This window comes from Fusarium venenatum, assembly GCF_020744135.1.
Source record: "Fusarium venenatum strain MPI-CAGE-CH-0201 chromosome Unknown EDB82scaffold_3, whole genome shotgun sequence".
Lineage (NCBI taxonomy): Eukaryota > Fungi > Ascomycota > Sordariomycetes > Hypocreales > Nectriaceae > Fusarium > Fusarium venenatum.
Window position 1 is genome coordinate 3,373,502 of NW_027072131.1, and position 14,369 is coordinate 3,387,870.

The 14,369-nt window shown below is 48.2% G+C and overlaps 3 protein-coding genes across 3 annotated transcripts; 2 read left to right on the forward strand and 1 right to left on the reverse strand.

Moving 5' to 3' along the window:
• Nucleotides 1-1,414: 1,414 nt before the first annotated feature.
• EDB82DRAFT_238715 (uncharacterized protein) lies at nt 1,415-3,425 on the reverse strand. Its single transcript, XM_025727374.2, has 3 exons — nt 2,441-3,425; nt 2,165-2,392; nt 1,415-2,113 (listed from the first exon to the last, which is right to left on the reverse strand). The coding sequence occupies exons 1-3, from the start codon at nt 3,206-3,208 to the stop codon at nt 1,604-1,606; spliced, it is 1,506 nt and encodes a 501-aa protein (XP_025581847.1). The 5' UTR covers nt 3,209-3,425; the 3' UTR covers nt 1,415-1,603.
• A 450-nt stretch (nt 3,426-3,875) lies between these two features.
• Nucleotides 3,876-5,539, forward strand: EDB82DRAFT_506194 (uncharacterized protein). The gene has a single exon (XM_065608760.1). The coding sequence runs from the start codon at nt 4,923-4,925 to the stop codon at nt 5,160-5,162; it is 240 nt and encodes a 79-aa protein (XP_065463960.1). The 5' UTR covers nt 3,876-4,922; the 3' UTR covers nt 5,163-5,539.
• Nucleotides 5,540-8,818: 3,279 nt separating this feature from the next.
• On the forward strand, nt 8,819-10,985 carry EDB82DRAFT_506199 (uncharacterized protein). The gene has a single exon (XM_065608761.1). It carries the CDS (start codon nt 9,048-9,050, stop codon nt 9,330-9,332), a length of 285 nt encoding a protein of 94 aa, XP_065463961.1. The 5' UTR covers nt 8,819-9,047; the 3' UTR covers nt 9,333-10,985.
• Nucleotides 10,986-14,369: the final 3,384 nt, after the last annotated feature.

The following is a 14,369-nucleotide window of genomic DNA, read 5'->3' on the forward strand; positions in this document are numbered from 1 at the left end:
AAGTCCAGTTGTCGTAGTTTTATGGACAGTTGTCAATGTAAATGAATCTAAAACTGCAATGAAAATTGTTCTCGCACAAAACAGGAACAGTATCGGCGTCATAATATGCAGGTGATAATCTCATGTCGAAATCAGCCACTCCCATATCCTGCATTCCACCAACACAGCTTCTACCTCACTTGACTTCAATGTCGGGCATTCTTGGTTCGACATTATGCATATGTACTCGGAATTATGTCTAGCCTCTGTGGGCAATTGTAGAATCAACACAGTACGTACAGCCACACCAACCAACTACAAACATAACAACTCATGTTGGTCAGACTTTTACCGAGATACTGTTCTTCTAGCACTCACTTGTCACTTCAGTGGCCCCTGACAGTTTCTTCGATCGTGACGCTGGGATCGTCATCCTCCATCGAGGCCTTAACTCTTGGCTCAGCTGAGTACTCTAATATTGTCACAAATTCATAGTACCATGCTCTCCAAATTGATGATTTGGGCATCACTATGGCCCCCAATCGGGATATCTGTACCCTGCGTTGCCTTAATTTGCTTTCTTATCCCCTGTATCTTTGGCCAACGCCATACAACTCGGTCTGGACCATCCTGTTGAAGGAACCATCTCATCATGTGCCCCTGGACTGGATAGACCGCCTGCGTGACAAGTCTCCAAAACACCGATCCTGGTAGGCTACTCATCCACTATCGTAAGCATGACTGTGTCCTCAGTTCGGTGGTTTTATTCCGAGCCTGGCATGTCTAACAGGGCAAGACATTGAGATTATCATCATTGAAGTTGGCAAGTTTTTTTCCTGAATATGATCGGCTTGAGCAATGTTCATTCGAATTCCAAGTCATATACTATCTAAAATGCCAGTATTTCGATTTCGCCCTCCTGTGGCTACTCTCGCTCCTCCATCTTCTATTATGTAGAATGTTGTTATTATATACCCGAGTCTAATAACTCTGTGTAAAATGCATCAATGCTCGTGGAATGGTCTAATAACCAAGAATATAACCCAACCGCCTCCATGTGAAAGCCGTGGAGAAATACATTGCAAAGACTTTGGCGCACATAGCTGCCAAGTCAGCAGGTAAATGGGTCTCAAAAAAATGAAGAAAATAGAAACGGAAGACGTCGTCCTGGCAGATAACACAGCCTTTTCTTTTTTTTTCTTTGCCTCCATAAGATCATGAACAAATTCTCTCGCTCTCCCTTGCATCCATCTAACCAATATCGATGATCATTAGTGTACATTGTAAGCAAGGCACTTCTATGCAAGTTGCTTCAGAAGTGTGTATATGTAAAAAAGCAGAAAACAATTGGTATCAAAGCAACAAAAAGGGCGGAACCCCTGCATCAGCGTGTTCAGACAACCACCCAAAAAAATTCAACCCATCATCTGGACTTTTCATGTGACCAAATATTTTCGACTCCCCAGAAAAAGACACGCCGTTTATATGTTTTGGCTTTTGGTAATAATTGCACTGTTTAGCCTCCCGTATCGTACTGTTCCAATGATTTTCGTGTAATAAAATACGTAACGCTGTCGATTCGTGCCTAGTTGGTATGGTGATGCTGTTCCATAGTGAACAGTCCTCAGTACATACGCTCGTTGTAGTTCATCTCGCGCACATGGCTGGTCTCGTACATCATGCCAGTGTTGTGAGGTGGCTGGATGTGGTGATGTCCTCCTTGCATGTCGTACACCTCATAGCCATTCGTGTGAGATTCACGAGGCATGTGGTTGATGGCATTGTGCTGGACGCGGCTCATGCTGTACGCTGCAAGGCTGCCTGAGACAGGGAGGCCATGTGGCTGGTGAGGGGAAGGTGTTTGGTGACTTGAGGCGATTTGAGGAAGAGGGTATTGAGGGACGCTTGTAATTGGGTTTGCAACAGGCGAGTGAGAGAGCTTGGGCTTGCGCTCAGCAACCGTGCGGGCCTTTCCTCGGCCTTTGATACCCTTGTTGCTGTTCTTGTAGTGTGTAGCGAAGTATTCAAACAGCTCGCGGTCGACTTCAGGCACTTCTTCGCCTGAGTTGAGGATCTGAGCGAATCTCACGGTGAGATTCTTGAGGGTCTTCTTGTGGAAGTTGTTCTGGTGAGTCTAAAGCGTGGTTAGCTACAAACTTGGCTTGGTACGATAGTCAATGCTCACCTTCATGTTACCGAGCTGAGAGAATGTCTTTTTGCAGGCATCTAGGATGCAGACGTAGGGTTTCAATCCTTGGTGAGTCTGCAAGTGGGCACGAAGGTTTCCTCGTTGAGCAAACTGGCGGTCACACTTGTCACAAGAGAACGGGCGTTCGCCGGTGTGGCGACGCCGATGAGTCTTAAGGTTACCCAATTGCGAAAAGGTGAGTTCGCAGCCTTTGAAGTCACAGGACTTTTTATGTTAGTGTAGTTCGTTTGTTGGAGTCAGGCTCAAACTTACATATGGCTTCTCACCACTGTGTGTTCTGCGGTGGATGTCGAGGTGAGTCTTCTGGGTGAAGCTCTTCTGGCAGTTAGGGCCATTACAATGATATCGCTTCCTTTGCGTCTTGTTGTCCATAGGAGTAGGAGTTCCATGGCTTTCCAGGCTTGCATCGGAAACAGGAGACATCCCAGGAGTGAGTGGCTGGTGTCCAGCGTCAGGTTGCATCTCTGCCTTGCGCTGAATAGCCTTCATCAACTCATCCACCTCAGTCTCAAAGTTGATTTGGTCGCCACCATTCAGGGTTCTGTTTGAGATGATAGTCTTGGAAGCGAGTGTTGGGTTGGTGCCGGTAGAACGGGCTGTAGAGGCCTGTGAATCGCTTCGTGCAGGGGAGGGTGCTTGCTCGACGTATGTGTATCTTGGGTCCCGAAGGTATGAGGAGATTCGGCCGTGATCGTTCTCATGTCCGAGAGGACGGTCATTGTATTCCACTTTGAAGGGCGAAGAGTGATGAGGAGGTGTTGGTGGGCCTTGATAAGCCGAAAACTGGTAAGGGTTGGAGACCTGGTAGTGAGGCGCCGGTATGCTGTTCACTTGGCCAGAGCTGTAGGAGCCTTGAACCATATAAGGTGACATGACAGGTCGTTGAATGGAAGAAGTCGTGTTGGTTCGAGAGTCGAATGGAAGCATGGATGGTGATTCCATCATGGTATAGTCTCCAGGTAGTTGTTGAGACCAACGTCCCCAGTTAGGGGCGCCTGATGTTTGAGTTGTAAGGGCCATTCTGCCGATTCAGGTCAGTCTCACTCTCAAAGTAAGACCGACAGCTTTTTTTATTGTGTTTGTCCCGGAGGAAAGTCGCAAAGACTTGGTGATGTTAGAGAGAAACAAGTCGTGGATCAAGGATCAGAACAGTATGTCCAAGTGCAATAACAGAAATGTCAAGTTGAACTCGAGTAGAGAGACAAGATGTGTATGTGTATAGGAGTGAGAATGATTGTAATAGAATAGTTCTTGAAAGTTGAGAGTGTAAGTTGCTTGTGAGACAGAGTTGACTGAATGGTTGAAATCCTGGAGGAGAGGCCCAACTACATATATTCCTTTGCTTGAGTAGATAAGTTGATGTGCGACAAGGGTCAAATTCTCTTGTAGCCAATCGTGCGGTAATGCTCAGAGATCCTCTGTAAGGCGGGTCTACATACTCTGGTACCTCTCCGACTAGGCCCTGGAACTGTAACAGAATGTTAAACCAGGTCTCGTCATAATACTGGCCTGGGTAGTAGACTGAGATCCAATGCCTTCCCCACTGGCGGGCACTAGGCATGGACCCGGAAGAGGGGTGGTCTTAGAGGTAGATCTAGTCAGGACGCAAAGAGACCAGGGTCGAGATGGGATTTCTGGGTCATAGAGATGATGATCAAAGAGGGGAGGGGGGTGAGGGATGTCACATAGAAGGACAAAGGTTGTCCCCTGTCTAGCTTTAGCTTCTCTGGACCGCGAGAAGTTGTCTCTTTCTTTTTCTTTTTCTTTTTCTTTCTGATACTGATGAGCCTGGCGACTTGATAACCAAAGTTGAGACATTGTAGCGAGAATCAACAAGGGGAAACCTAAAGTGGAAGCTCAATCGAGAAATAGCTGAATTGATGTCTCTCTTTCCTCAATGCTTGATCGATTCCACTTAATTACACCGATTTGGGCGGCCGTTAGGTTTATAGAAGCGATGGCATAGTGCAGCCCGTATTCTGGACTCCCGGTCGTCAAGCTTGAGACGCGGTTTTATGAGCTCCTTGCTCGTGTATTATCATAGCCAAAGTAACTTATAGCTTGGAGATCAATACATGTTTCTAGATCTCTTTTTGGGATTGAAGATATGAAGTTGAAGTTAGAGACGTGGGTGTGGCATTGGGACACGGGATCGCGACAAGGGTATGAGGACGCTAAAAACGACGCCGCTGCTGGGGAGAGCTTGGGACATGAGCAGGGGTAGGGTGTGGTGGGGTGCACAAGGTGTGCGCTCAGGAACAGCCATGAGTGAAAACCCTCCTAGGGCCATCCCTGAACCCAGACCCTAATCTCGAATTTTTTATCCTCTTCTTCAAGGCCTCACCATGTCCGGACCACGCCGGTTGGGCTTGAGCTTCAGGGCAGGGCAGTGCCCAGCTGCTGGCGTTGAGAAGCGTTGGCAGTGAACACTTTGGGTCAAGAAGCTGTTCTCGCTCGCACTGACGAGAGTTGTAGACTGGAGTTGCAAGTTGTAATTGTGCTTGTTTTGGTGATGCTATTCTTGTGGTTGTTACTGGCCCGGCCTTGACGGCACGCCACAATGGTTATTGGCAGCGACTGGTCGCTGATCAAAGAGTTCCTCTATCGTGAGTTGAGATAGGATCCGCCTCACGACTCCGTGATATGAACATACTGTTCAGGTGCACAACATCGCGGCAGGTTCCGCTATCGAGAGGGTCTGCTATTTTGGCGTAAGTGCCTAAAACTCCTTTCAATGGGTGTTGAGCGGCAAATTGTGGTTTTGTTTGGGACCGTTTTCCATCTCTCAGCTGCTGTACTCTCTATAGGACAGCCAAGTTGGGCGTGGAAGTATGCCTTGCGGAGTTGTTCCGGTCAAGGAGAAGGGCACGTCTCGCTGCGGCTGAACTCTGGCGAAAGTAAAACCTGGGATCCCTTGCGTATGTTTTGTGTGTACATGTGTATACGCCGCGTGGTCGCCTCTCTGTTTGTGTAAGTGTGGATCGTCGTGGAGTTGACTTCACGTTTGATCAAGATGCGTTGTGTACCATGCTTTGAGAGCCTAATAAAAGTTGAAGTGGCGGCTTGAAGTGCTTCATCTTTGAGATGCCTGGCACGTCGTGGCGCTGAGCCAGTTGGCGTCAGATGGTTCCTGCAAACGTAACGGCCAAACGTCGAGAGCAAGCGTTGGCTCCGCAGCACTATCTTAGGCACATCAACGGCTGAGGGCTGAAGGCTAATAGGCAGTCAACAGGCGTTACAAAACGACTGGACCGAGACAAACGACCATAGGTAATTCCTCAATTACGGGTCTTAGGGACCAAAATGATATTTTACCTGCCCAATTCCTACCTTCCCATTCCTTGAAAATATATTTTGGGCACACTTGCCTTACCCCAAGGCATTGTCATCGATCGCTACTTCCTTGGAGGTTATGTCTATCGTTGCACCTGCCTTATAAATGTCAAGCGGAAACGTGATTGGTTCTGATGTATCCCCACTTCCGCATTGTTCTTTCTATCCAACCAGATGATACGCAGCGAATCGAACAGAGTCTCTAGGGCAGCTAAAAACATTCCAAACCCAATACAATTCGCTATGTGATATATTCATATATAGAAAGAACTCTTCAGTGGCTGCATCAACAGCATCGTTGCATCTCGCGAATATCATAGATCCTATGATCGGCTAGTTTGCGTTTAATCATACTGGTTAAGCAGCTTTTCACAAGGAATCCAACATCTAAACTAATCAACCTTCAGGAACCGCTTGACTCAATCCACAACAAGTTGTGTGAATGCTTCCTTCAGCTTGACCAGGGTCCATATGCGTCAAGACTGCCTATACCTACATATAGTACTCCTCTTGGCTGTAGACGTGACAGACAGCTCACTCGCAGCTGAGAGGCTACACAACCAAATGCCATTAGTTTATTTTTATTTTATTTTTTGCGATTGCGCTCAATGTCCACGAGCCGGGATCATGCATCATTCCGCTGCTTAATCATATCTGAGCGCTCACCTGTATGCGGTCCAATTGAGGGAGCACGTCAACATGCAAACGATTCTACCCACTGGTTCTTCGTCTAGTATGTAGTATGTGACTTGCAGGGCTTACTACTGAGAACGAGAATAACCCAAGATGCAACGATTAGCGACACATCTTGCCAGGGAGCAAATAATGAAGCGAATACAGAGTATGGTTCAAGAACAAACGTCTGCAGCATGACGAAGCCAAGTACAAAACTTCAGAAGTGAGTTCCACCCGCAAGCGCAGTGCATTATTGGCGTATCTAATCTACACCAAGCCTGTCCTTCCAGACCAATGGCGTCAATAGGGCAATGGAAGAGGACACATTCTGAGTTCCCATTCCAGTTATGGACTCACATCTGCCCCCAAGAATTACCAGAAAATCACGGAGACAAAAACTTGTCGTATCCATAGACAAGCTGCGAAATGCCTATGGTTTCGTAATACCGTCCCCTAACGGAACGGTGTTGTTTTCTCGGCTGATGGCGAGTGAGAAAACAAGGCCTGTTATTTAGACGCCCACAACTATTATTAGGGTGTGTAGAAGACACCTATTTTGGGATAAAGCCACCCCCTACGCAATTAACACAGATGAGGGAAAATGATGCATCACCTCGCGCGCACTTCCCAATGGGCCATATACGCTCCTAGATCTCGCTGCATCAAAACCTCGATTTTGTTGTCGCTGGAGGGCTGTAAATCGCACAAGCGGCAATCCAAAGGGAAAACAAGAGAACATGGTTGATCCATTCTCTGACTGCCCAACATGAGCGCTTGAGTGTTAGTGTGCTGCGCTTAATGAGGCAATGGCACCTCAGGCTTCTCATGGGGGTTATTACGTTTGCCATGCCTACTTAGCCGAGCGATCGTTATCTCACAGCGAAAAGACTACATAGATACGGAGTACGTCCGGCAAAATGCCAGCTAGTTGGTTCCAAGTTTAATAAACCTCCAAGCTTTCATCTGTCATGAATGGTGGGGTCAAAGCACCAGGTCATCTGATGTGATTCCTCAGTGGCCTTGCAGCCTTGGTAACCCGATCTAAGATGCGACTTTTGAGATGAGGAATCGAAAGGATCACATTGTCGATCTGCTCTAGAATACTGCCTGTGCAGTTGGCACATGCTGACCTTGCTCGTGCACGTTGATTTCATATGCCGAGTGACGAAAGGCGGTACATAAGAGTGGCTAACAATACAACCAGAACTCTGTGACCGCTTCAGGCTATCGGAGAAAATATAATGAGAATCAACTTCACCTTTCCCATATCTGGGGCAGCTTGAGAGGGCAGCCCGCAAAACCTGCCAGGGTTTGAGCAAGGATGTTTTACGAGAGAATGGCAAGAAGTCAGAAATGGTAGCGACATAGTTAGCGGGGTCTCAAGGCCGAGGTGCTAAATTAGGCGCCTCTCAACCTCTGACTGCCGCGAGTCGAGACGACTCGCTAATGCACAAGACTTGGTACCGTTATCCAATCTTTGAGTCGCAACTTGAGACGAGGCCGTCCGTTGGCATCTTCTCGAAGCCATGTCCCTGCACCAACATGAGAAATTACCAGTCAAGACTTTCTCAGTTGTCGTGTACCAACAATGATCACGTACATCCCCTGAAGTAAAAAGAATGGTCTGTCGTAGCCAATTGACACTCTCTTTGCAGGAGAGGGAGTGATTGATACACATGAAGGTCACGGTTCCCTACCACTACTGGAGTCGACCGGTTTGATAGGTGGAAGGCTGGCAGCATCAAATACCGAGTCTCTTGTTTATGTCAAACACTGCTCATGCTCATCGTCGAAGCGCAGAACATACATGGCCCAGAGAGGCTGAAAGGCTGAGACAAGATGTAGGAGGCCAGGCGAGTGCCAGACAGGGTATTTCCTTTACCAGGGTCTCTATGGATTCAGATACGTGTGTGTACTGGCAGTTCTAAGGACTATGAGGCTGGCAATGGCTATGGATAACGGATGGCGGGGCCGTTTTGCACCATCAAGCCCGGCTGGCAGACCCATGGAGGGTAAACATTTGTTTCTTTGACTTTACAGCGGCCGCCTTATACCCGTTACATCGCACGGCGAGATCGATCAATCATTCACTGGTCGCGCACCGCTTTTTCTCAAGGCGATGGACCTTGGTATCTATCAACAGTAATAAGAGCTCAGAAGCATGCTCTAGGTACGCTGGTTGTTGCATATCAAAGGATCCAAAACGGATCGAGTTTAGCAAAGCCGTGCAGAGCGCCTTGTTTCAACTGCATATATCAGCAACTGCCTATAACTTACCGGCTGGGCGAGGATCAAGATATCCACACCCAGAGCAGTTGGATATCACTCGTTTTGAGCAGGACGTTGAAGATAGAGAGCGCAGTATTATCTGTACCTGTAACTCTCGAACGACTAGGCATGGTGGATGGGGTCAGCGGATATGGCCGTGCTCCGAATAGGGTGATGAGGGTCAAAGGATCATTCAGCCCTGACAATCCAGGACTGATCAAGAGAAGATTCGGACTCGTCGAAAAGGAAGGAAGATTGGATCATGATCACTTCTCAACGGCTCTCATGCGCATCAAAGTCTCGAATCACAATTGTGCAGTTATCCAATGAAAGACTAAGTACGATGTTGTTCAAGTTATAATGGTGGTTCCTGGCGGACGAAGCCCCATGAAGGACCCTTGTTGCCAAGACTCATGGACACCCACACCAGCTGATATGCACGAAACTGGACAGGGTGCAATAAATATCTCTGCAGTACCCTACCAGACTGTAAGCAATTCTGCAGGCGATTATTGTAGCCCTAGTCCGCTGTTCTCCCAGCAATCGACTCTGGAGCTAGTCTCATGCATGCACAATTTATAGTATGTATGCACAGCACAATACAAAACGCAATCAGTTATCAGTTTTAGCGGTTCCCTCATTCCTATTCTTACAGGTCGTTTCATCTCTGGTTTTCCTTTTCCTTTGCTTTCTTTTTCTTCGCCGACACCGCGGTCGCTCTCTACAGCATGTGCCTCCTTGTGAGACCGATGCCAATGGGAACACAAACGACCCAGCCTCGATGCTTGGCTGGAGCCTGGAACTGCTGCTGTGCTTTCTTCATATTCTTTATGCAGGGACGTGGTGCATGGGAAGAAGGAACAAGTGAAAGCGCCTGTTCTCTGGCCTCGCTTCACGTTGAACAAGATCTACTCGTTACCAGTACTATACCTGGTGACTCAAAAAGAATCCATGTGACTCATGTATAATATCGTACTGTATACTTGAGAAGTAGGAATCGGACCAGTCGAAACAACTTTCCGAGCCAACACAAACTTAAGGTGCATTGATCAAGAGGCTGTACCGTTTCTTTTTCGTTCCTTTTCCCTTCTCTCATCTTCTTTTCTACAGCACACGCAGTGTCAAGATCGGGTTGTCTCACATGCCATGCTTTTGTCACTCGCTCACCTGGTTGGGGTCATGCAATCCTCAAACGCCAAAGATGTTTGCTTTGGAGCAAACGCTGAAGAACCAGCCTGCATGTGCTCCGTGCCCTCATCCCGGCAAGGGCCGTTCTGCTTTAATGAGCATGATTTTACTATACGGATACAGGAGAAAGGGATTAATTTTACCGTCGTGGAGTAGCTGGGTCGAGCTGATGATGCTGGTGTTTATGGGAAAAACAAGATGAATCAATGTTTTCGGGCTGTGGACCGATCATCCTCCGATTGTTCGGCAGTGAAGGCCCAGAGAGATCGGAGAAGGGCCGTTCACTCACCATTGATTGGTGCACCAACGAGGACGGCTGCTCCCGAAATGTTAGATTCAGCCCTCCGAGTCTCAGTCACTGACTGGACTGTTCATAGCACGGGCGGGACTTTATACTCTTGGTGCGCTGTGCACAGCGGTTATCTTGATCAAGTTTGAGACATTCAACTGTTATCTCGTCTATGCAAACGAGCAAGGAGTGTTGGCTATTCACGGCGTTGATTTTAGCTCAATATTTTGTGCTCGGGCTTGAGCCTTGACAGCGGGATGGGAGGTGTTGGTGTTAGTTGACAACCACTAATAACCTTGATGCTGTAGGTACCTCATCTACGTCTACGGGAGGCGTAGGATTTGTCTGGCTTATGGTGAGATGAAAGTCAGTGCCACCATCAGGTCAGTGTTCCCCCACCACAGCGTCGGGTCCAGCTAACAGGGGGGGCCTGTTACACGACGCCCATCCTTGATCATCTTTGTGCCTGTCCTGAATTGCTTGAAATGGAAAAGATAACTTTAGGTAGAAATTGTCAAGCCAAAGTGGAAGCGGGGAGACACGGCGGATCATGTCCATCCGTGGAGACGGCAACAGATTCAGGGACTCTGACTTAGCATAAATCTTCCTCATGGGGCACTCTAGACTATCAATTAGGGCACCTGCTAATGCTGCAGAGTTTGTCAGTGATCCTGGGCGTTGCAGTTGTTAGTTTGGCACACCAACTTCAACACGTTTTCATATCAACTTTCACGTGGTGGCCTAGAGCGTGTTTGTTCTCTTTACTTGCTTGAGAACCGTTGATGGGATATACAACAGCACAACCCATAGTCCTCCATTCTCTCACCTCAAGCGCACTATTTCATCTTCTACCAAGCCAACATGTCGCTGACCTGCGGTTGGTTGATTACTATACAACAAGGCCAACGTAACAGGAACAGCCTGTCTCCGCTAAGCCCAGTCCCCGAGCAGCTGGATTCTTACGATATGTCATTTTTCCTGGTGAATCTGAGATCCTTGGTCGGTATTCCAAAATAGGTACTGCGCGAGATGCAACTCTGCGGCAATTGGTTGAGCAAGCGAGGAAGCGGATTCCCATCAGGGGGGTGTGGCTGTTATCACAAGGGCGGCCAAGCTTCCAAGGTTGCAGTCGTACCTTGCAGAACAGGATGTATAGTCTTCAGCAGGCAAAATGAGAAAGGAATGTAACAGAAATCTGACGCTGAGGCCCCCCCCCCACTTGACCTTGGTCGTCAGTGTAGGGTAACAATGATGCGGTCACGATAAAAGCAAGGGAGTTTTACCAGCATCACTAAGTACGAAATCTGGTAGATACCTACTGTAAGGGATAACTATGGCTATGCTGGCATACATGTCTCAGACCAAGAGATCCGGTTCGAGTGCCGCTTGGTCCGACGGCTGGTAGTGTTGATTAGGCGAGAGTATGTTTTAATACTGGTAATCAAAACAATGGGCAAGTGGCAGATGACGAACCTCGACTGGTCCTCGTCCTTGTCAGGATAAAGCAGGGTCAAGCAAACCTCGTAGAAACCGGCAGCTGTGGCTGTTCGCTGTTCGCTGCCCCAGTTGATAAATCACATTTTCTTCAAACACAACCGACCAGTCCGTCCATCTCATTTTACTATCCTCTTCTCTCCTCTCCTTGCGGACAGATAATAACCCTTCATTCGTATCCGCAGCTGTATGTATTTTCAATAAAGTGTTCTCAGCTCTCACCGTAACGGCATTTCCATTCATGGCCCACTGTATTGGGACCATATGTAACATTGAACCTCGAAATGAGCCAGGGTGATAATCTCAGGCGAGGCAGACGTCAGGCCAGGCTGTATTGACCCCCAAGATCGACAGTTAGCCTCTGCATGACGAGAGGCGCGTTGTAACCCTGCTTCCAAGAAGAGCGTCAGCTTGCGAGCTGGAACTGCGCATTGCAACGTTGACAACAAAAAACATAGATATTGGGTGGATCCTCCTTTTTATTTGTTTTCCCCCTTCCTTTCACTCTTTTCTTTTGGTAGATCTATGTTACGCGCCTCCGGGTCAAGCCCACCCATGCCACAGTTTGATCGTCCCATCAATCTGTCTACTGTAAACTCGCAAGCATTGCCAACTGGGATACCCATGGTCGGGGAAACCGAACCGATGAGATCTATCTTAGGGGCTGACCCTTTACTTTTTATTACCAATTTAGATATCAACAAAGTTCGAATCTGGTCATGGCTATCCCCTTGGCCTTGACCGGAGGCCTTGATCAGAAGAAACGGGCGGCTAAATCTGGGGCTTCGCCGTCATTGTATCACTACTTGCGTGCTATTTCAACTTTGCTTTTTTCCTTCATGGCTTTGTATCAAAGTTGAAACAATCTGTAAAACGGAAATAAGAAGAACCACAGAATTCGTGCCATATACCAGATATGGAGGCTCGAACTACGGTTTCTCCGTTTATACTGGATAACCGATCGAACGCTGTACCTGGCGGTCAATAATATGTATGGCACGCATCCACTGATTTACAGCCGAACGTAGCAGGATCTGTACCTGAACGGCGCAGCATGAGGGATGAATGAGTCGCGGCTGTGGCACGCGCTGGCGCACGGTTCTACTCTACCCACCGAACTGTATCCGTATGCCTCGTCATGTCATATGCATGGCTTCTACCAAGTTACTGTATGTCATGTCGTGTCATACAGCAAGGTCATGGCTTCGACTTTCTGTAACAATAGGACAAGAACCCCATATCGAGGGATTGCACTGGGATTGGACAGGCCAAGACTTGGTACCGCACAGCCTGTTCCAGAGACATGGGCGCTATACGCACGTAGACACTATGTGAGAGATCTTCGGACTTATAACGTCATTCTCGTCTAGCTATCCTCTCTACAAGGACATGTGTTGTATTTGTCTCCTTGATAGTATGTGGGTGCCCCGCCTATGTGTCCATCGGTACATAGATAGCTTCAGTTTTCGAACTCTAACCTACGGCACAGCAAACCACAACCCATTGATTGGACCATAACTGCCGTCACAACTACACCTATTCAGCGGATCTTGACCCGCGGAAGTGGTTCAGTGGACTGGAACGGACTTGTTGTCTCAGGAGGTAGCCATTCCTAACGAATCGCATCACGATCTGATACTTGGTTTTTCTCCAATCTATGACCTGCATAAACCTGGAGAGATGACTGTTGAATGCCGTATCGAATCGTGGGATCGAATCTTGTTACAGATTCGAGACATCGTACCATCATTCATCGATGGAAGGAATGAACAAAGAAAAGGGAAAAGGAAAAAGAAAAAAGGCCAAGGCAATTAAGAAGCCATGCGGCAGATGCGTGGTTTCCAGCTGGATGGGTTACGCCAGTCTGAGCGCGCAATACTAAGGTCAACTAGCAAGTCAACTTTGGGCGCGAAATCCAGGTACCTAAGCTAACTTGGTCCTTAGCAATGCCCTTAACTCACCCGGCCCGGGACGGAGCTAGTATTTCCTTTTTATTGTCTTCCCAATTGGGCGAAATTTCGACACACAGACACTGATTGACAACATGGGTTTAATACGAACGAGAGCCTGAAAACTTAGGGTTCCCCTGATAAGGCTGTAACCGCTAAAGCCGTGGACCTGACTCCAGTGAGCACGGGCTGCAAATAGGTACCTACAGTGCAGTGCCTGCCCGAGCCTCAGCACTGAGCACTGCGCCACCAGAGTTCATCTCATCCCATCCCGTCTGACCCAACGTTAGAACGGTGCACGGCGCACAAGGCAGGAGGAGCAGGAGCAGCGGCCTCTGAACACGCGGAAGGCAAGAAACAGCCCGTAGAAGGTCAGTGCTGGCTGTAGTCTAGGTAGCTACCGTAAAACAGTTTACCCGCTGCCACTCCCGCCACGTTGGGCTGTCTGGCGTCCGAACTGTCGGGGCAGGAGCAAGATCTGATCGCCCGCCCAGCAGCCACCATCTTAGTACCAAGTTAAAATCTCAACAGGTACTGCTTACTTTTCTGTACAACGCCACACAAGATACTGCACTTCGCAAACATGGTGACACACGATATCTGATGGATAATATCTGCCGAACTAATGTTACATCTACATGTGTATTATCTCCTCTTCATCTCATCATCTCATCAGGTGGACATCAAGATCCTGTGTAAGCGGAGAACGTAGCAGAGAGGGCGCGCCACGTCATGTAGGTGAAAGATGATATATCTGATTTCGCCCTGACTGACCGACGCCGCGCCGCATTCCAAAGGGCGAAAGTGAAAGGATAATAACGACTCCATCGAGATAGACAAACGCCTCGCGATACCTACCCAGCGAGCTGAGAGAATGTCGTGAACGATCCCGGTAACGCGCCGCCCCGCAGCCTCAGTCTCAACTGAACTACAACTCAACTCCCATACTTGGAGACCAGGGGAAGCCATCCATTCCAGGATCGAT